The sequence below is a fragment of the Dictyostelium discoideum genome, assembly GCF_000004695.1.
Source record: "Dictyostelium discoideum AX4 chromosome 5 chromosome, whole genome shotgun sequence".
Classification (NCBI taxonomy): domain Eukaryota; phylum Evosea; class Eumycetozoa; order Dictyosteliales; family Dictyosteliaceae; genus Dictyostelium; species Dictyostelium discoideum.
The window spans coordinates 982,666-1,003,453 of NC_007091.3; the positions used below are offsets into that span (position 1 = coordinate 982,666).

The window sequence follows — 20,788 nt, forward strand, 5'->3', positions numbered from 1 at the left end:
AACAATTTCAAATAAAAAATTCCAAAAAAATTCGCTTTTTCAAACCTTAACAGTGAAATTTATTCGTAATTTAACAAAATTGTGTAAGGAAAATTGAAAAAAAAACTGAAAAAACCATATATATTAAATTGAAATTTTTCACACACACACTGGGGTGGGTTATCATAAAATTTAAAATATTTGATTATTGGTGCGATTAATTAAATAACCTAAAAATAACAACACCTTACACCTCCACATCCGCATAATTTTTTAAAACATCTGTTTTATGGTTTTTTATATGAAAATGTATATTTTTTTTTTTTTTAATTTTATTTATAATAATTGGTGAAACTTTATTGTTTTTAAATTAAATTCTGGAATCACTTTGTAAAAATTTATAAACTGAAAGTATTGATTTATCTATTTGTTCACCAACATTTTCACTCCTATTATTAGAATTTATAGTAGTTATAGCATTTATAAATTTATTATTTTCTTTCTCAATTGCTTGAAATATATTTGAAATTTCTTTATCTATAAAAAAAAAAAAATGATTTGTTAATTTGTTTAAAAATAAAAAATAAAAAAATAAATAAAATAAAAACAAAAATTTTAATAATACCACCAGTTAATAAGAATTGACAATCAGATATTTTTAAATTATCAATTGAATTAAGTAATTTAATTTTTTCATTTTTTAAAAATAGTGAATCGATTATTGATTTTGGAGATTTTGATATTGATGGTTGATTGGATTCTTCTAAACATTTTATCATTATTTCAAAGGTTTCAGTTTGGCTAGAAGAGAATAAAAATTTAAAATTATAAAATAAATAATTCAATTGAAATTTATTAAATTCTTTAATCTTTGAATTTCCATAAAGACTATTGTTATTATTAATGGTATCATTGTTATTAATTTTATTAGTACCAAAGGTTAATGTGTTACCAATTAATGATTCTATAATAATAAAACCTTCATTTTTATTTAATTGATTATATTGATTAAATTGTTTAAGTTTTTTATCTAATTCAATTATTGAATTATTAATATTATTATTATTATTATTATTGTTGTTGTTGTTATTGTTGCCGTAGTTGTTTATCTCTTGTATATCATTTGGTGATAAAATTATAAATGATAATTTATTTTGTTTAAATTCAAAATGAAAAGGTAAATTGCTAGTTTTCTTATTTGAATCATTATTTGAAACTTCGAAAAAACTATTTAATATTTGTTGATTGGATACACTTAAATTGGGTTTATTTAAAGTGATTTTATATCTAATTAATTTATTGTTTATCATTATTTATTTTTTATTTTGTTTTATATATTTATTTAATTTATTTATATTTATTATTTTTTTTTTTTTTTTGAAAAGAAAAATAAAATATTTTATTATACATTTTTTTTTTTTTTTTTTGAAATAGAAAAAAAAAAAAAAAAAAAAAAAAAAAAATAATGATAATAATAATAAAATAAATAATAAAAATCAAATAGGATAAATCATGTTTTCAATTAAAAAAAAAAAATAAAAATAAAACTTAAAAAGGTTGGTGTGTTTGGGCAATGAAAATAAATATTTTTGGAAAAAAAAAAAAAAAATTAAAAAAAAAAATTGAAAACCGAAAAACAAAATGAAAAGAAAAAAAAAAGAAAAATATCCCAAAACAAATAAAATTGAAAACTAAGGTATTTAAAAAAAATAAATATGGTTGTTTAAATTTGTCGATTGCATTTATGCATGAGGCCAATAACATCATTTAGTATATGTTACTCCAGCATTGATGCATATATAGAGACCCTTTGCGGGGTATCAGATGGATTGGTCTTCGGGTTAGTCCTTATATCTGATTGCTAGAGAAAGCTGAGCTGGCCTTCCAAAAATAAATTTAAAGAAAAAAAAATTAATAATAAAATAACATATTAGTAAATAATTTAATTTTATTTATTTCAATACTAAATTTTATTTTATTTATTTCAAAAATTTTTTTTTTATTTTTATTTTTATTTTTATTTTTTTTTAAAAAATAAAATCCCACAAATTTACAAAAAAACAAGAGAGTATTTCAAAAACCACCATATTATTTTTAAAATTTGTCAATTGCATTTATGCATGAGGCCAATAACATCATTTAGTATATGTTACTCCAGCATTGATGCATATATAGAGACCCTTTGCGGGGAATCAGATGGATTGGTCTTCGGGTTAGTCCTTATATTTGATTGCTAGAGAAAGCTGAGCTGGCCTTTTTAAAATCTAAAAAAAAAAATTAATTATAAATATTGATAAAAATAAAAAATAATAAAAAAATTGTTCTATTTAATAAAAACCTTAAATAAATAAATAAATAAAAACCACTAATTATTGCCTTTGACGACTAAACTCAAATTAATTAATTTTGAAAAAAAAAAAAAAAAAAATAATAAAAAAAAATAATTTAAACATTGTTTTTTTATTTTTTTTTTCAAATCTGATTCTTTTATTTATTTTTTATTTATTTATTTGTTTTTAATTGAAAAAAAAAAAAAAAAACTGGAAATAATTTGGTCAAATTAAAAAAAAATAACAATTATCAAAAATGGAAAATAAAAAAATAAAAAAATAAAAAATAAAAAATAAATAAAATTAAAAAATTTGATGAGGTGAAAAAAATTATTTAAAAAAAAAAAAAAAAAAAGTGAAATTTTTATAAAAAAAAAAAAATCTAAAAAAGAGGCAGTGGAAAAAAAGAGAATATTTTATTATTTTTTCAAGTTTTTGTAATTTTATTTTTAAAAAAAGAAAGAGGAATAAAAAAAAAAAAAAATAAATAAATAAAAAAAAATAAAAAAAAAAAAAAATATAAAAAACAGTTCAATGACTTTATAAAACTCATTTTGTTAATAATCTTTTTTTTTTTTTTCTTTAAAATAAATACCTATTTTTTTTATAAATAAAATATAAATAAAATATAAATATAAAGAAAAAAAAAAAAAAAAAAAAATGGATTTATATTGTCAAAAATGTTACAAACAATTAGAATTGGATGATAGTTTACTTGATATTGATCAAAGTTTATTCTTAAAAACGAGTAATGTATAAAATATTATTATTATAAATATATATATATATTTAAGTATGTAAAGTATTAGTTACTAATAATAATAATAATAATAATAATAATAATAATAATAATAATAATAATAATAATAATAATAATAATAATAATAATAATAATAATAATAATAATAATAATAATAATAATAATAAAAACATAAAAATTGACAGATATACACGAGATAATAGAAGAATTAGAGGAATTATCATTGAAACCAGTTCCAAAAGAGAGAGAAACATTAATATTAAAACAACAGCAACAACAATTGTTACAACAACAAGAACAAGCAGCAGCAGCAGCAGCGATACAATCACCACAAACAGTCTCAAAAATGAGTAAACTTAAATCTGGTTTATTTGGAAAGAGAAAAGAACTTACACAAAGTAACTCAACAACTCCAACAACACCCGCCACACCAACAGCAACACCAACATCATCTTCATTATCATTACCAACACCTCCTCCACTACCACAACAACAACAACAGCAACAACAACAACAACAGCAAACTTTTAATGACCAAAGTAAATTAACAGCAACCACACCAACACAACCAACACCAATTGAAGAAAAGAAACAACAATCATTTAAAACATTTTATCCAGCAGCACATAGCAATAATAGTAGTAATGGTAGCGATCATGGTGGAAATGTTAATACAACAGGTGTATCACCATCATCACCAGGTGGTGGGGCTCATTCATTTGGTTCTTTATCTCAACATCGTTTGTCTTCTTCACTATCACTAAAATCAATAAGTAGTGGTGGTGGTAATAGTAGTAGTAATCTAGTTGCTGATATAAATAATAATAATAATAGTGTAAATAAAGATAATAATACAACAATTAGTAGTAGCACAGTTACTACAAGTAATAGTATATCAGAATCAAATAATCAAGATAGTAAATTATTAGTTGCAACTACTACAACAACTACAACAACTACTACAACAACTATTTTAGCAACAATACCAACTACCACAACAACCTCTACACCAACAACACCATCAACTGTTGGAGGAACCACACCATCACCACCATCATCATCATCATCATCATCATCATCATCATCTGTAATAACATCACCAATCAGTAGAATATCACCATCCAATATAACCTCACCATCGAAATTATCACAACAATCAACGCCAAGACAAAGACCTCTAACAATTGCACCAACAAAATTAAATATATCACAAGTTAGTAGTCCACAAAAGCCAAGATTAAAATATTTAAGAACAAGTTCAAAATCATTAAGTATGGCATCATTACCAGCGGTTGGTCCAGATGGTACAATAATAGTTGATGGTGGTGCTAGTAGTGGAACGGAATCAACATCAATGACAAATCATCATAGTTCATTTTTAAATCAATCAACTTTACCACTTGGTAGTTCACCAGTCCAAACTACACCACCATTATTATCAAATAGTATGAATAATAGTACAAATAATTTACAATCATTACAACAACAGCAACAGCAACAACAACAACAACAACAACAACCAATAAGTGAAAATAATTATTATAAATATATGAAAGGATTATCATTATTTAAAATAGCGACAGATTTAATAAATTATGATTTACCATTATGTTTAGAATGTACAAAATTAACAATTGGAGAATTAGAGGATGAAGGATCAATTTTGGACGGTGAAGTATCAATTTATAGTGCATATTTAAAACAATTAGAAAAAGGTAAAACTGAAGAAGATTTGGAGGAATTGGGTAAAGAGATGACATTACTATGTGAAGAGGAGGAACAATTACGTTTAATGATTGAAAATACACATCAAGAGAGAAAAGAAGTTGAACAATTAACATTACAACTTCAAGATAGAATTGCAACGTTGAAATCATTGGAAGATAGTTATTGGAGTTGTTTTAGTGAATTTCATTATGAAACTTTTAGAAATAAAGACGAGAGAGATCAAACCACCGTTCAAATTCAATGGGTTAATGACCATTTAGAAAGTTTAAAACAAACCAATATTCTCAATGATGCTTTCCATCTATGGCATGATGGTCATTTTGGTACTATAAATTCATTACGTCTTGGAAAGTTACCAAGTCAACCAGTGGAATGGAACGAGATCAATGCAGCATGGGGTTTAGCAGTATCACTTTTGGATGCAATGGCAAAGAAGTTGAAATTTAAATTCCAACAATTCACATTGGTACCAAATGGTAGTTGTTCAAGAGTTGATAAAAGAGATGTTGATCCACCATTGGCCTATGAACTTTATGGTACCAATGATATTAGTTTAGGTCGTTTATTTTGGTATAGACGTTTCGATAATGGTATGATTGCTTTCCTTCAATGCATTAAAGAACTATGTGAACATATCACTGAAAAAGATCCAGAATTCTCTGTTCCCTACAAAATCGATAAAGAATATATAGGTGGAATGTGTATTAAATTACAATTCACAAATGATGATACTTGGACAAAATCTTTGAAATTTATGTTAACAAACTTAAAATGGATCTTAATTTGGATTGTTAAAAATGAAACTTTAACTTTATTTAATAATCAACAATTTCAACAATCAAAATTAAATAATAATCAAAATAATAATAATATTAATAATAATAATAATAATAATATTAATAATAATAATAATAATAATGTAAATAAAAGGAATTAATCTATTAAATTTTATTTTATTATTTTATTTTTATTTTTTTAAGATTTTTCAATTGTAAATAATTTTGAATCATTACTAAAATTATTAATTTGATTAAAAGAATTTGATGGTATATAGATTGTAGTTCTAAAGAATTTTTTATCATTTTTAAAATCATAATCAAAACAAATTATATTAACATTATAAGATGCAATACAAGGTGCTTTAATTGTAAAAGGTTTAATACCATCGAATGAGATTTTATTATAATCAAAACTTGTCCAATTTGAAATGTTTGTAATTGTTGGTACTTGTTTACCTAAATAATTTAATGGCAATTCTTTAAGAGTTTGCATTTTATTATGCCATGTTATTGTTTTAAAAAAATTATCATTTGTAAATTCTGAAACATCTTTACGATTGATTTTAGCCAATTCTAAAATTGATTTATTTTTAATATCTGATACTTTAAATAAAAGATTTTGTTGGAATCCAAAATTACCAATATGCTCTTCACTTAAATTACAACGTTTTCTCATATTACATGTATATCTTAATCTAAACTCTTCGTCATCTGAAATCGATTCATTCATTGATAATATTTTAATAATAATTGAATGAATTATATCATTTGTTGATAAATAGCAATCAGTTATTATTGATTTAATTAAATTTTCAATTTCAATTAAATTAAAATTAACTTTAATTGTAATATTTTCAATTTTTGGTTTTTCGCTACTTGTATCATCACCACTACTACTTCCAAATGGGGTATAGGTATATCCTAAAAATTGTTTACCGTAATCACGAAAATTTTGTAAATCTGTTAATGATGGTTGATCCCTATCATAAAAATCTTGACCATTAATTATTATTGGTTTCTTTAATGTTACTTTTTCATTTTCACCATTGTTTGAATAAATCATTGAAAGATATTTAAAGAAATAGTACATACTACTTTGATCAAATAATGAATGATTAATACTATATCCAATTACAAAACCATCTTTTAATATGGTTAATTTAAATGAACCCATTGGTAATCCTTCTAAATCAAAAGAGAATCCATTTTTCATTCTTTCATCAAGTAATTTCATTGGTATAATTGATTCTAATGTTGTTGTTTCAATTAATTCATTTTCTCTATTTTCAATTTCCAATTGATCATTAACTTTGTGATGTGATTTTGGTGGGTAACTAATGCACCAAATTCCATTTTCAGAGTGAAATGTTGATAGTAAAACTGGGAACTCATCGAATACTTGCTCCATTGATTTTAAGAATTTCTCTAAATCAATCTCTCCTTTAAAGAAATAACCACCTCTTGAGAAAACTGTATGTGCTGCATAATCTAACCCATCAAATTTCTTATAAAAAATATTATTTGATTTAAATAATTTTGAAGTATCTGTCATTTTTAAAGTTTTTATAATGAAATCTGATTTTTGAAAAAAATATTTTTTTTTTTGAAATAAGCAACAAAACAAAAAAGGTTTTTTTTTTTTTTTTTTTTTTTTTTTTTTCAGGAAAACGTTAGGAATCTTGAAATAAGCAACCAGCCAAAGTTTTTTTTTTTTTTTTTAATGGGAAAACGTTAAGAATTTAAAAATAAGCAAAAAGCCAAAGTTTTTTTTATTTTTTTGGAAAAAATGGGTTTGCAATTGGAAATGATAGAAATTAATTATCCAAATTTTATTAAAAATTTTAATTGACTAAACAAAATATTTATTAAAGCCATGGCATGTTAACATGGTCAAATAAATATTGTTTTAAAAATAAATAATTCTTTTTTTATTTTTTTTTTTTTTATTTTTTTTTTTTTTTTATTAAATAATTTATAAATTATTTAATTAAAATTTTTTTTATTTTTTATTTTTTATTTAAAATAGAGTTTACTACATTTAAAACTTGACCAGATCTAATTAATTTATAAACTTCTTCTATATCTGGTTGTATGAATCTATCTTTATCCATAAAAGTAACTTTTGAACGTACTAATTGATAGACTGCTTCTAATGGTTCAGTGGTTTTTAAAGGTCTTCTAAAATCCAAACCTTGACAAGCTGCTAATAATTCGATTGCTAAAACATTTTCAACATTTTCAACAACATTTAAACATTTACGAGCAGACCAACCACCCATTGAAACGTGATCTTCTTTTGCACTACTTGTGCTAATGGTATCTGCAGAAGAAGGATGAACCAAAACTTTATTTTCACTTACCAAAGCAGCACTTGTACAATGAGCAATCATGAAACCTGAATTTAAACCACCACCATTTACCAAAAATGATGGAAGACCATCACTCAATTGTGAATTTACCAAACGTTCTAAACGACGTTCACTAATATTTGAAAGTTCATGAATACCAATTGTAAGGTAATCCAATGCCTTTGCAGGATACTCACCATGGAAGTTACCACCACTAATTGTGCCACATAATTCATCAGTGTCGAAAACCATTGGATTATCAGTTGCAGAGTTCATCTCGGTGTTTATAATTCCCTGAACGAAATCAATGGTATCGAAAACGATACCATGAACTTGTGGTACACAACGTAATGTATAACTATCTTGAACTTTCTTTGTATCTTTATTTGCCAATGTAATCTCTGATGGATATTGGTCACTATGAAGTACTGATCTTAAGAATGCTGCAACCCTACCTTGACCTGAATGTGGTCTGGCGGCATGGATCAATGGATGGTAGGCGGCAGTCAAACCTTTTAAAGCTTCAAATGTCATTGCTGTTATAATATTGGCAGTCTCTGCCAATACCTTACAACGATAAACTGCCTCTGCACCCAATGAAGTAATCAATTGTGTACCATTAATCAATGCAAGACCTTCCTTTGCGTTCAATTCAATTGGTGTTAAATTTTGTCTCTTTAAAATTTCATTGGCTGGTGAGAATTTAAAGTTTCTATACTCTAAAACATCGACATCCAAGTTACTGGTGAATGTATTTCCACTGTCGCCAAAATCATACATCTTACCCTCACCCATCATACCCAATGCTAAATGTGATAATGGTGCTAAATCTCCAGATGCTCCAACTGTTCCTTTCTCTGGAACCAATGGTAAACAATTACCATTCAATATTTTAATTGCTCTCTTTACTGTCTCTAATGTAATACCACTGTATCCTTTTGTTAATACATTAATTCTTAATGCTAATAACATTCTAGTTCTTTCTGGTGTTAATGGTGTACCAACACCTGATGAATGTGATCTAATTAAATTAACTTGTAACCTATTAAATAATTTAATAAATTAAAAAAATATATTAGTCGTAATTAAAAAATAAATGTTTTTTTTTTTTTTTGATCTTTATCTATTTGTATGTGTTTTTTTTTTTTTTTTTTTTTTTTTTTTTTTTTTTTACATTTTAACTTGATCAGGTGGGATGATAACATCAGAGAATAAACCGAAACCAGTATTAATACCATACACGGTTTTTTCAGACTTTAAAATATCATCAATTACATTTCTACCTTTTTGAATTAATTCTTCAACTTCTTGTGTAATTGAAACATTATATCCTCTATAACCAATGTTTATAAGATCTTCAATCTTTAATGTATTTCCATTTAAATAAACGATTTTATCAGTAGTTGACATATTTAATTATTTTAATTTTTATTATTATAATTTTTATTATTATTATTATTATAACTATATTTGAGAAAATAGCGTTTTTTTTAATTTTATGTGGTAAAATTTAATTAAACCTTTTTTGGAGATATTTAGAATGAAAAAAAAAAAATAAAATTAAAAAATAAACAAAAAAAAAAAAAAAAAAAAATTTTGAAATTTACAAAGTTTGGTATTTAAAAAAAAAAAAATAAAATAAATTAAAAAAAAAAAATAAATTAAAAAAAAAAACAAAATTAAAAAAAGACGAGCCGAGAAAAAGTTCAAGTTTTTGTTTATATTTACCAGCCACTGACTGTTTTGTTTAGATTATTATGGTAATAAGATTATTAATAATTGATTATTTCTGACTTAATCTCATTACCATAATAATTAAATTAATTTTTTTTTTTTTTTTTTTTAATAATATTTTTTTACAAATAATTTAAAAAAAAAAAAAAAAAAAAAAAAAAAAAAAAAAAATTGGATTTGTTTTAATTAATCAAAAAAAAAAAAAAAAAAAAAAAAATAATTATTTTTTATTTTATTTAATTTTTTTTTTTTATTTTTTTATTTTTTTTATAACAATGATTTAATTTTAATTATTTTAATATTAATTTAGTATAGATAAATAGAACACTCAAAAATACACAAAATAATATAAATAAAAAAATGAACCTATCCATTCCGTTTCAAACAAAAATTTTATTTTATTTGTTAATATTTTTATTGTTTTTTCAAATTTAATGAAGCAAAACAAGTTTAAATTGATTGTTTGTGTTATTAATAGTTGGTTCAATTAATTAGAACAATTAAACAAGAAAAAACAGTGTGCTTTTTTTTTTAAATTTTTTTTTTTCCCAAAAAAACAAAAACCCATTTATTTATTTATTTTTAATTTTTTTTTCAATTGCATATGAATCATGTTCTCTTAATAATTTTGAAAATTGTTCAACATCACCTTTATGTCTACTAATACTTTTTTGTACATTTGATATAAAATCAGGAGTCAAAACAATTTTTTGAGAAACACAAATTCTAAGAATCTCTAAACATTTCTCTGTATCTTTTGAGAATGAACTAATTATACCTGAATAATGTTTTATATTTGGTCTATATTAAAAAAATAAAAATAAAAAAAAAATAAAAATAATTTCATAATTAATATCTAATAAAAAAAAAAATAAAAAAATCAATTAATCAATTAACACTTACGATATATTTAATTCTTTCATTTCTAATAATAATTCATAAACTTTAACATAATTTTTTAATTTTGAATAAGTTGAAATTAAAACTGAAAAAGATTCTTCATTTGGTTGTAAACTATAAGCAGACATATAATCAATGATTCTATTTATAATTATTTCTTCATCTAAATTTTCTTTTTTTGATATCTTTCTACAACTTGCAATTCTTAAACAAGTTCTAAACATGTTATTAACTAAATGAATATCTGGTCTAATATTTTTTGAAAAAATTTCTTCAAAAATTTCTAATGATTTATCAAACTTTATATATACATTTATTTTTTATATTATTAAAAATGATTATTAATAAATGAAAATAATAATAATAATACTAAAATTATATTTATATACATACATCATCAATATTATTACAAGTTGATATTAAAATATCATAAGTTTTAGTATCAGGATTTAAATGTTGAGTAAAACGCATTTCTTTAAGAGTATCCCAAACTTGGAAAACACCAGAAGGATTCTTTGTTTGTTTACAAGCATTGAGTATAGTATTTATGAAATAACGATCAGGTGAAATTTGAGCCATTTTAACTTTTTTAACTAAAGTCATATAAAAATCGATTTGTTTATTACCTTCTGCACGTAATTCATCCATTTCAGAGGTGTTTTTATTTGGTTTATTTAATTCCTTTATTAATTCTTTTTTATTTAAATAATTATCTGCTAAATATTTCTCACTGATTGCTTTAATCCAAGTTGTGTAGCTTGTTATGTCTGGTCTAATTCCAGAATCTTTCATTTTATCAATCATAGTGATGGCTTGATCATTATTGCCAATGGTGATCATTGTTTTCATTAAGATATTGAAAAAGTTTATTGAGACTGGTACTTGATATTTATCGATTTCTTCAATGATTTTATTGACTCTTTCTTGGATTTTGTTTGAGTCAATACTAGTTGAATGATTACAAATGTCCACCAAATTACCAAACACGTGAATACTAGGTTTGATATTATCTTTTTTCATATCATTATAGATTTTCCATGATTGATTGAATTTATGTGCTTTTGAACATGCAAATATTAATTTATCATATGCATATGCCGTTCTTCTTTCTGGCATACGTCTTGCAACTTGTAACATTCTATCGACATCACCACGATCTGCTAATTTTTCAAAATATTGTTTCAATGACAATGATCTATCTTGTGGATCTCTTTCCATAATATGTGAGTTATTAAATTTCTTTACAACTAAACTATTCTCTGTTGAATGATCATTATTATTATTATTATTCTTAATTTTTATCTTTGTTTCTTTAATTTCATTTATATTTTTTATATTTTCTTTAGGTTTCGTTATAATTGTTGGTATTGATTTATTACTTCCATAATTCCTAATAACATTTTTAATTAAAAAACTATAATTTATAATTTTAAATGATTTATTTAGATTTAACATTTATTAATATTTTATTTATTTGATAAAAAAAAAAAAAAAAAAAAAATTAATGAAAAAAAAAAAAAATTAAAAAAACGAATAAAAAAAAACGAATCAAACTATTTTTTATTTTTTTTTTTTTTTTTTTTAATTTCAGCAATATGCAAAATTATTTATTTTATTAATATTATTTTATACAATTTTTTTTTTTTTTATCTTTATTGAATACTAAGAAATGTTCCTTTTTTGATATTAATTGGATCATCAATGAGAATTGTATCTAAAATTTCATTTTTGCTATATGAACCACCAATTATTAGTGTGTAAGTTTTATTTCTTGCTACTTTAATTGCGGAATCCAATTTTGCTTTCATACCACCTGTAACATCTTTTGAGTTACTATCTAAAGTTAATTTAATATTATCATTATTATTATTATTGTTATTATTATCACAACCATCAATTTCTGAAACTTTAATATTACTTAATAGTTGAGCATTTTCATTTTCTTTTGGATTTGAATCATATACACCATTAACATCACTAACATATATACATTTATTTGGTTTTAATTTATAACATAATTCTCTTATTATTGTATCACCACTTATTATTGTACAACCTAAAGTATTATCACTAATTTAAATAAAAATAAAAATTAGTATTTATTGATTATTAATTATTGATTATTGATTGTTGATTATTGTTTATATACATACAGACAAACATCACCATGTAAAATTGGTATAATTTTTGGGAAATGATTTAAACTAAAATTAATATTATCAATATTATCTTGAACTACATTATCACCACCATTATTAGTTCTCCATGATGAAAATGGTGACATTGAACAAACGTTTAGTCCATTGTTTACCAATTCTTTCTTTACAATATCTAATAGAGTTGTTACTGATTCTCTAGTTCTTAAAATACCTTCACAAAGAAATTTATTATCACCACAATTACTTGAAAGACCATATTTAACTTTATATTGATTGGCTGAATGATGTCCAAATGATCCTGCACCAATAATAAGTATAATTTTATGATTATAATCAATTGATAGCGTTTTGATAATATAAACTAAATTATCAATGTTCTCTTTCCAAATTGTTTCTAATTTATCTTTTTTACTAATATAAGCCCCCCCAAATTTAATTATAATTAATTGTTGTTTATTTTCTTGCATTTATTTATTTATTTAATTATTTATTTATTTAATTATTTATTTATTTATTTATTTATTTATTTATTTATTTATTTATTTATTTATCTATTTATCTTTTTATCTATTTATCTATATCTCTATTTATTTATTTATTTATTATTGTTTATTTATTTTATTAATATCACAATTTTTTTTTTAATTTATAAAGAAAATTTTTTTTTTTTTTTTTTTTTTTCAAAATTTTTTTTTTTTTATTTTAAAATCTTTACAACAATTTCCAAAAGAGTAAAAGTTAAATTGGGAAAAAAAAAAAAAATTAATTAATGATTTTTTTGAATGGCTTAAATGATTTTGATTTACAGCAATTTCCAAAAGAGTAAAGTTAAATTGGGAAAAAAAAAAAAAAAAAAAAAATGATTTATAGTAAAAAATAAATAAACAATAATTGTGTTAAAATGGAAATATCAAAAAAGAAATAATTAAAAAAACGGTTAAAAAAAAAAAATTTGAAAAAGTTTGAAAAATTTTTTTTAAAAAAAAAAAAAAAAACTTTGATTTGTTTTGAAAACAAATTATTTATTTTTTCAAAAAAAAAAAAATTAAACCAAAAAAAAAAATTTCAAAATCAAATTAAAATATGTGTATCATTAAAAACTTGGAATATAACTATTAAAATTTTTAAAAAATAAGTTAAACCCACTATTCAAAAAACAGACAAAAAGTCAAAAAAAAAAAAAAATAAAAATAAAAATTTATTAAATTAAATTAAATTAAAATAAAATAAAATAAAATAAAATAAAATAAATAAAATAAAATAAACTTTTAACCATGATTGCAAACAAGGATAAAGTTTATATTTATGACGTTTATTCTTACTTTGAGGATATAGATTATGATAATATTAAAAATAATAAAAATAATAATAATAATAAAAGTGTATTAATAAATAGTAGTAACAACAACAATAACAATAACAATAATAACAACAACAACAACAACAACAACAATAATAATAATAATAATAATAATAATAATAATAATAATAATAATAATAATAATAATAATAATAATAATAATAATAATAATAATAATGGTTATATTGAACCAAATTTATTGTCATATTATGAAGAAAAAGAAAGTGTAAATAGTAAAAGTGGTAATAATAATTATAATAATAGTAAAAATAAGATTCAGCTTCAACATAGAGAAATTAAAATAGGATCATATATAAATACAGAGGTTAATTATAAACAGGTTAATAGTGATAGTAGTAATAGTAATAATAATAATAATAATAGTTATCAAGATAATTTACCAATTAGTAGTTATCAAGAAAATATAGATGATGATGGTGGGAGTAATGAATATGAAGAAGAAAGAGAAGAAGAACAATATGATATTGAACCAAATAGTAATATTATTAATAGTGATGCAAAAACTATAAATTACACACCTGATATTTATTCACCACCTGTAAATAATTCAAATCGGAGTAGTATAAATAATAATAATAATAATTTTAATGCAACACATCAACCAATAATTATTAATAATAATAATAATAATAATCAACAACAAAAACAACAATATCATCAACAATATCATCATCATCAACAACAACAACAACAACAACAACAACAACAAAAACAACAACAACAACAACAACAACAACAACAATATCAACAATATCAACAACAATTATTAAATTCATCAAATTTAATATCACAATTAAATAGATATTGTGGAAAGAGTAAAGATTATAAAGGTAAAGATTGGAATGGTGAATTTCAAACGTTATTAACTCAAGAGAATAGTGAACAAAAGTTTAGAAAATTATCAAATTTAGCAAAGGATTTTGTTTCAACTGCAAAATCATATGCAACCGTTATTATCAATGAATTATGTGTACCATTGGAGATGAAAACTATTAAACCTGTTGAAATTGGTGGATTTGCAGGTGGATTGAAATATCATTGTCATGGTATACTATTTAAGTTTGCAATGGATACATTGTTGAATAAGGAATGTTGGATGTATGGTGGTACCACCCAAGGTGGACCAAGGGATGACTTTGCAGCCAAAGCAGCATCTAACGAATTGAAAGGATTGGTTAGTTATTATATGGCGGGTGTTCCAGGATTGAATTACCCATTGATGGCATTAATCGATTACAAAGGGTTCCGATTGATTGCACTGTCGGTATTGCCCATTTCAAGTGACACCATCAAGTATGGATCCTCCGATAGCGGTTCAACCGTGCACAATTCAATACCCGACCTTAACGAGAAAATGAAAGAAGCAGGAAGGAAATTAAATTTAAAATCGCATAGAGTTGGCTCGATAGCCGACCAATCGAATATTCTCTCCTCACCTGGTGATATTGAAGCTCATTTAGGTGAGGATAAAAGATATTATGTAATCGACTTTAGTCGTACCTTCCCACCAGAATCAATTACAAAACAACCAAATCTAAATAAAAGAAGTATTTTCTATAATCTACTTAGACCAGAGTTTGTAAGTAAATGGAAAGTGCCACTTTGTAGTGACTCTTTCTCTGGTTGGCAAAGAAATGACCCAAACAAATTAACACACAATAAAGAAGTTATTGAAGCAACTGAATATTTAGTTAATGATTTGGTGAAACAATGCGCTGCAAGATTAGATAGTCAAGATAAAGATGGTATAGTTAAAACCAAGCAAAATCAACAAACCTCTCAAATTTCATCTGCATCATCAACCACTGTAAAACTTGAATTACCTTCAGATTTTAATGAAATTAAAAATAATTTTGCAAAGAAATTCTTACCAATTTTTCAAAAAAGATTTGAAAATATCTCTTTAAATTTTCAAGATAGTCCAACAACTCAAAATGAATTTGAATCTTCAATAAATTATAATTTATTTAATTCAATTGATTCAACAACATCTTCTTCACAATCTTCAAATTTAAATAGTAATAATAGTAACAATAATAATAATCAAAGTAATATTTCACCAACTACTAAATCTGTTAATAATACAACTACAACTACAACTACAACTACAACAACTACAACTACTACTGCAACCACTACAAATACAAATGATAACAACACTAATAACAACACTAATAATAATAATAATAATAATACAATGAAATTTAAACCAATGAATCCAATAAAGAATGAAGTACCACAACAATTATCAAGAATTATTGAAGAAATGCATAGAATGGGTATTAATATTAGACATATGGGTAGAGTTAGATTTTATTCAAAATCAAAAGCAATTAGAGATTTATTATTAATGGAGATGGCAGCAAGATCAATTAAAACAATCATTAGAAATGAAATGAGATTAAAAATGAAAGAAGAACAAGGTTCAGAAGAACCATTCAAAGAGATTGTAATTGAAATCTTTAATTCAGTATTAGATATTCAATCACCACTTTGGAAAAGAATTTTAGAATCTATAAAATCAAAATATTTTATGGCATTTTTAAAATTAAATGATGATAATGATAATAGTGATAATAGTGATGATGATGATAATAATAATAATGATGATAGTAGTATAATTGATAATGATAGTGAAGAGAAACAACAACAACAACAATCATCATCACCACCAACACCACAAGATGATGATAATAAATCAATAATATCATCAGTTTATTCAATGGGTAGTAAAATGAAAGAAGACATTGATGAGAATTGGATGGAAGGTATTAATTTAAAGAACTTAATTGATAGATTACAATTGTTAAGTGGTATTTCATTTTCACAGATGGCACAGTACGAATTTGCAAGGGATCCATTTAGATTTCAATTTGTTGATTCAGATATTCAAGAGATTAGTGCAAATGTGAAACATATGAATATCATTGATTATGCTGAGGGTATGGCATTGTCAATGTCATCGAAATCAAAATTTGGTAGAGATAGATTAAGATTATTGAAAATGTCTGCACACAAATTCCAAATCTCATTAAAAAGTAATCCAGATAATTTCAATTGTATGTGTCAATTAGGTAGAACATTAATTCAACAAGCAGAGACATTATCACAAATCACTGGTATGTTGGGTAAAAATCTTTATCTAAAGACATTGGAAGATGGAATTTTAAAATTTTTAGATGCTCTATCAATAGCTCCAAATTTTACACCTGCCCATTATGAATTGGCTCATGTTTATATTTTATTAGCACAATATTATCAATTGAACCTATATAAATCTTCAAAATATTATAAAAATGCATCTCATCATTTTATGAAAGCAATTGAAACTTTTGAAATTAATAAAAATAATTATTTAAATAATAGTGGTAATGGTATTGGTGGTAGTGGTGGTGGTGGTGGTAGTAGTGGAGATAATTGTAATAATGATTTCGAATCTGATTACTATTTTTTAAAAAATCAAAAAAATCAAGAAGAAGAAGAGGAAGAAGAAGATAAAAATGAAGAAAAAGAAGAAGATATTTTAAATGGTAATAAAGTTAAAAAAACAATTATTAAAGATATTGAATTATTATTTAAAAAAGGTATTGAAGGTTCATCAAGTTATATTATTGGTGTTTCAATAATTTGTCAAGCATTAGAGAAATTATTTCCAAATGATTCAGAGATTTTATTATTGTTGGGTAAATCTTATATTTATAGACCTTATTATGATGATGGTAGCGCCAATGGTAAATCTAAAGCAAAAGATTATCAATATCAAAATAATAAAGAATTCTATTATAAAGAGGCAACAAATGATTTCCATAGAGTATTATTAATAAATATTGAATTAAAGCATAAAGTTTTTGAAGTTGCTCATGATATTTGGTTAAAGAGTAAAACTGGTAATCGTAAATTATATTATCCCGCTGCAAATATATTTAGATTACTAATTAAAGAGAATTTTTATCGTGAAAATAAAGTTTATTCAATGTATGCTGATTCATTATTAGAAATTTTAAAAATGGAATTTAATCCACCACCACAACAATCATTACCTAAATCATCATCATCATCATCATCATCATCAACAAGAACAACATCAACACCATCACCATCGTCGCCATCACCATCGCCATCAATTGAAAATTCACCAATTTTAAAATCAACACCATCATTACCATTAACATCAATATCATCAATGACACCAACACCAATGATACAACCAACTTTACCATCTGGATATTTATCAGAATCAACTATACTTTTTGAACATTTATTTACAATTGGTAATCAATATATAATTGATAAATTTGAATCATCAATGGTGAATCAACGTGAAGAAATTTGTGATTTTATAAAGATGTCAAATCATTCAAAATTAATAAAGAATAAGTTAATTGAAATTTCAAAAACAAAGAAATTAATTAAACTGGATTTAAGTAGGACATTAATTGGTGATCAAGATTTAAATTCAGTTGGTGAAATATTTGGTAACCAGTTGGAGGATTTAGATCTTTCACATTGTCCTTTAATTAGTGATTTCGGAGTTTCAGAATTTCTTTCAACTTTTGGTTTAAAATCATTACAATCCTTATCATTGGCTGGTAATTTAATTGCTGATAAAACCATTCAAATCATTTCAAATTTTTGTCCACAAATTCAAAGATTAGATATTCACAATTGTACATTTATAAACTCTGAATCATTATCTTTACTTTGTCAAATTTCAAAATTAAAAAATTTAAATTTATCAAAATGTAAAGTTTCAAATGATAATATTTTATCATTTTATCAACCAATCCCACAACAATCTCAACAACAACCTCAACTTCAACAACCTCAACAAATTCAATCACCACAACAACCAAATTTACAAAAACAATTATCATTTAATAATGGAATAACACAACAAATTCAATCACCACCACCACCACCACCACAACAACAACAACAACCATATATTAATAATCAATTATTTGAATTAATAATTAGAAATCAAAGTAGAATATCAGATGAAGGATTTAAAAGATTTCAATCATGGCATTGTTTAAAGATTTTAGATTTATCAGGTTGTTCAAAAGTATCGGATAATATATTTTTAAAGTTACCAAAATGTTTAAATCTTGAACAATTGATATTGGAAGCATGTTATAATTTAACCGATGTATCAGTTATTGGATTTTCACAACAAATGCCAAATCTTTGGAAACTTTCATTAAAAGGTTGTAAATTTATTACTGATAGATCAATCGATAGTTTAACAAATAATTGTAAAAAGATTAAAGATTTGAAATTATCACGTTGTCATTCATTAACCAATGAATCAGTGGAATGGATTGCAAATAGAATCAATTTAACATTGGAAAGAATCGATTTATCAATGTGTCCACAAATTGCAGAATCAGCATTAATTCAAATTTTAGAGAGATGTGATCAACTTTCTTCAATAAACTTTTCAGAGAATCCAAAAGTTTCCGATGATTTAATTACGGTTATCAATGAAAGGTTCCCGAATCTTGTTGATCTTAGATTGGATTCTTGTGGTAAAATCTCATCGGATGGTTTAAATCTTTCAAATTTAATTCAATTGAAAACTTTATCAATTATAAAATCACAAATTTATCATAACTCATTATCATTGTTAACATGTACTCTATTGAATTTAACAAGTTTATCTTTGAAAGGTTGTTTCCAGTTAACTGACACTTCCTTCTTTTCCATTGGTCAATTGAAACAATTGGAAAGTTTAGATCTATCAGAAAACTATAGATTATTAGATAGTTCAATGGTTTACATTTGTAGAAATTTAACAAAGTTAAAACGTTTGGATATCTCCTCTTGTTTACGTTTAACCACTAAAACCTTTTTCTTGATTGGCAAGTATCTAACTAAAATCAGTGAATTGGTCCTCTCAGGTTGTGGTAATCTCAATGATGCTTCTCTAATTTATATCTCTGAGAATCTATTGGCAATTCAACAATTGGATATATCAGGTTGTCAAATGATCACTGATAAAGGTATAGCTTCTTTGGCAAATAATCAAGTTCATCTTCAAGTGGTATCTTTAAAGGATTGTAATTCAATCTCTCAACAATCAATTGATATACTTAAAACTAAATGTCCCCTTTTTAAATTGGTACGTTTATCTTTACATTCTTTACCATTGGTTGGCGAATTAATGAATTCTCCAACAACTGATATCCTAAAACCAATCAATTTCAATGTTGGTACAACTGAAGAATGGAAACAAATCTCTTTAGAAAAAAGAAAAAAAGAAATGGAAAGAAAAGAAAAAGAAAAACAAAAAGAAAAAGAAAAAGCTTTAGCTCCAAAATATTTAGATTTTAATAATGAAAAATTAACTTATCATAAAATTTTAAATTATAAAAATGATAATTTAAAATTAGATCCGATGCATTTAGAAGTAAGTTTTAATTTTTTTTTTAAATTTAAAAAAAAAAAAAAAAAAAAAAAAAAAAAATCAAATTCTAATTCTAATTCATTAATTTATTTATTATTATAGAAATATCTTAAAGAAGATGAATTTATTAGAATATTCCAAGTTAAAATTGAAAATTTTAATTTATTACCATTATGGCAAAGAAATGAAAGAAAGAGGTTAAATGGATTATTTTAAAAATAAAATAAAATAAAAAATGATAAGAGTTGTGTATATATAATTAAATTAAATTAAATTAAATTAAA

The 20,788-nt window shown here is 23.4% G+C and overlaps 7 protein-coding genes across 7 annotated transcripts; 2 read left to right on the top strand and 5 right to left on the bottom strand.

Annotated features, from left to right (window-relative positions):
* Nucleotides 1–349: 349 nt before the first annotated feature.
* DDB_G0288057 (hypothetical protein) lies at nt 350–1,289 on the bottom strand (the record flags this gene model as incomplete). Its single annotated transcript, XM_631849.1, has 2 exons — nt 350–516; nt 605–1,289. 2 exons carry the CDS (start codon nt 1,287–1,289, stop codon nt 350–352), a joined length of 852 nt encoding a protein of 283 aa, XP_636941.1.
* A 1,680-nt stretch (nt 1,290–2,969) lies between these two features.
* atg6B (autophagy protein Apg6 family protein) lies at nt 2,970–5,734 on the top strand (the record flags this gene model as incomplete). Its single annotated transcript, XM_631850.1, has 2 exons — nt 2,970–3,057; nt 3,255–5,734. 2 exons carry the CDS (start codon nt 2,970–2,972, stop codon nt 5,732–5,734), a joined length of 2,568 nt encoding a protein of 855 aa, XP_636942.1.
* A 38-nt stretch (nt 5,735–5,772) lies between these two features.
* DDB_G0288023 (hypothetical protein) lies at nt 5,773–7,128 on the bottom strand (the record flags this gene model as incomplete). Its single annotated transcript, XM_631851.1, has 1 exon — nt 5,773–7,128. The coding sequence occupies one exon, from the start codon at nt 7,126–7,128 to the stop codon at nt 5,773–5,775; it is 1,356 nt and encodes a 451-aa protein (XP_636943.1).
* Nucleotides 7,129–7,582: 454 nt separating this feature from the next.
* Nucleotides 7,583–9,334, bottom strand: hal (histidine ammonia-lyase; the record flags this gene model as incomplete). The annotated part of the gene is made up of 2 exons (XM_631852.1): nt 7,583–8,966; nt 9,099–9,334. The coding sequence occupies 2 exons, from the start codon at nt 9,332–9,334 to the stop codon at nt 7,583–7,585; spliced, it is 1,620 nt and encodes a 539-aa protein (XP_636944.1).
* Nucleotides 9,335–10,230: 896 nt separating this feature from the next.
* Nucleotides 10,231–12,013, bottom strand: DDB_G0288027 (hypothetical protein; the record flags this gene model as incomplete). The annotated part of the gene is made up of 3 exons (XM_631853.1): nt 10,231–10,459; nt 10,562–10,857; nt 10,952–12,013. The coding sequence occupies 3 exons, from the start codon at nt 12,011–12,013 to the stop codon at nt 10,231–10,233; spliced, it is 1,587 nt and encodes a 528-aa protein (XP_636945.1).
* A 197-nt stretch (nt 12,014–12,210) lies between these two features.
* On the bottom strand, nt 12,211–13,184 carry DDB_G0288029 (amino acid kinase; the record flags this gene model as incomplete). The annotated part of the gene is made up of 2 exons (XM_631854.1): nt 12,211–12,628; nt 12,712–13,184. 2 exons carry the CDS (start codon nt 13,182–13,184, stop codon nt 12,211–12,213), a joined length of 891 nt encoding a protein of 296 aa, XP_636946.1.
* Nucleotides 13,185–13,991: 807 nt separating this feature from the next.
* On the top strand, nt 13,992–20,720 carry DDB_G0288031 (leucine-rich repeat-containing protein; the record flags this gene model as incomplete). Its single annotated transcript, XM_631855.1, has 2 exons — nt 13,992–20,507; nt 20,607–20,720. The coding sequence occupies 2 exons, from the start codon at nt 13,992–13,994 to the stop codon at nt 20,718–20,720; spliced, it is 6,630 nt and encodes a 2,209-aa protein (XP_636947.1).
* Nucleotides 20,721–20,788: the final 68 nt, after the last annotated feature.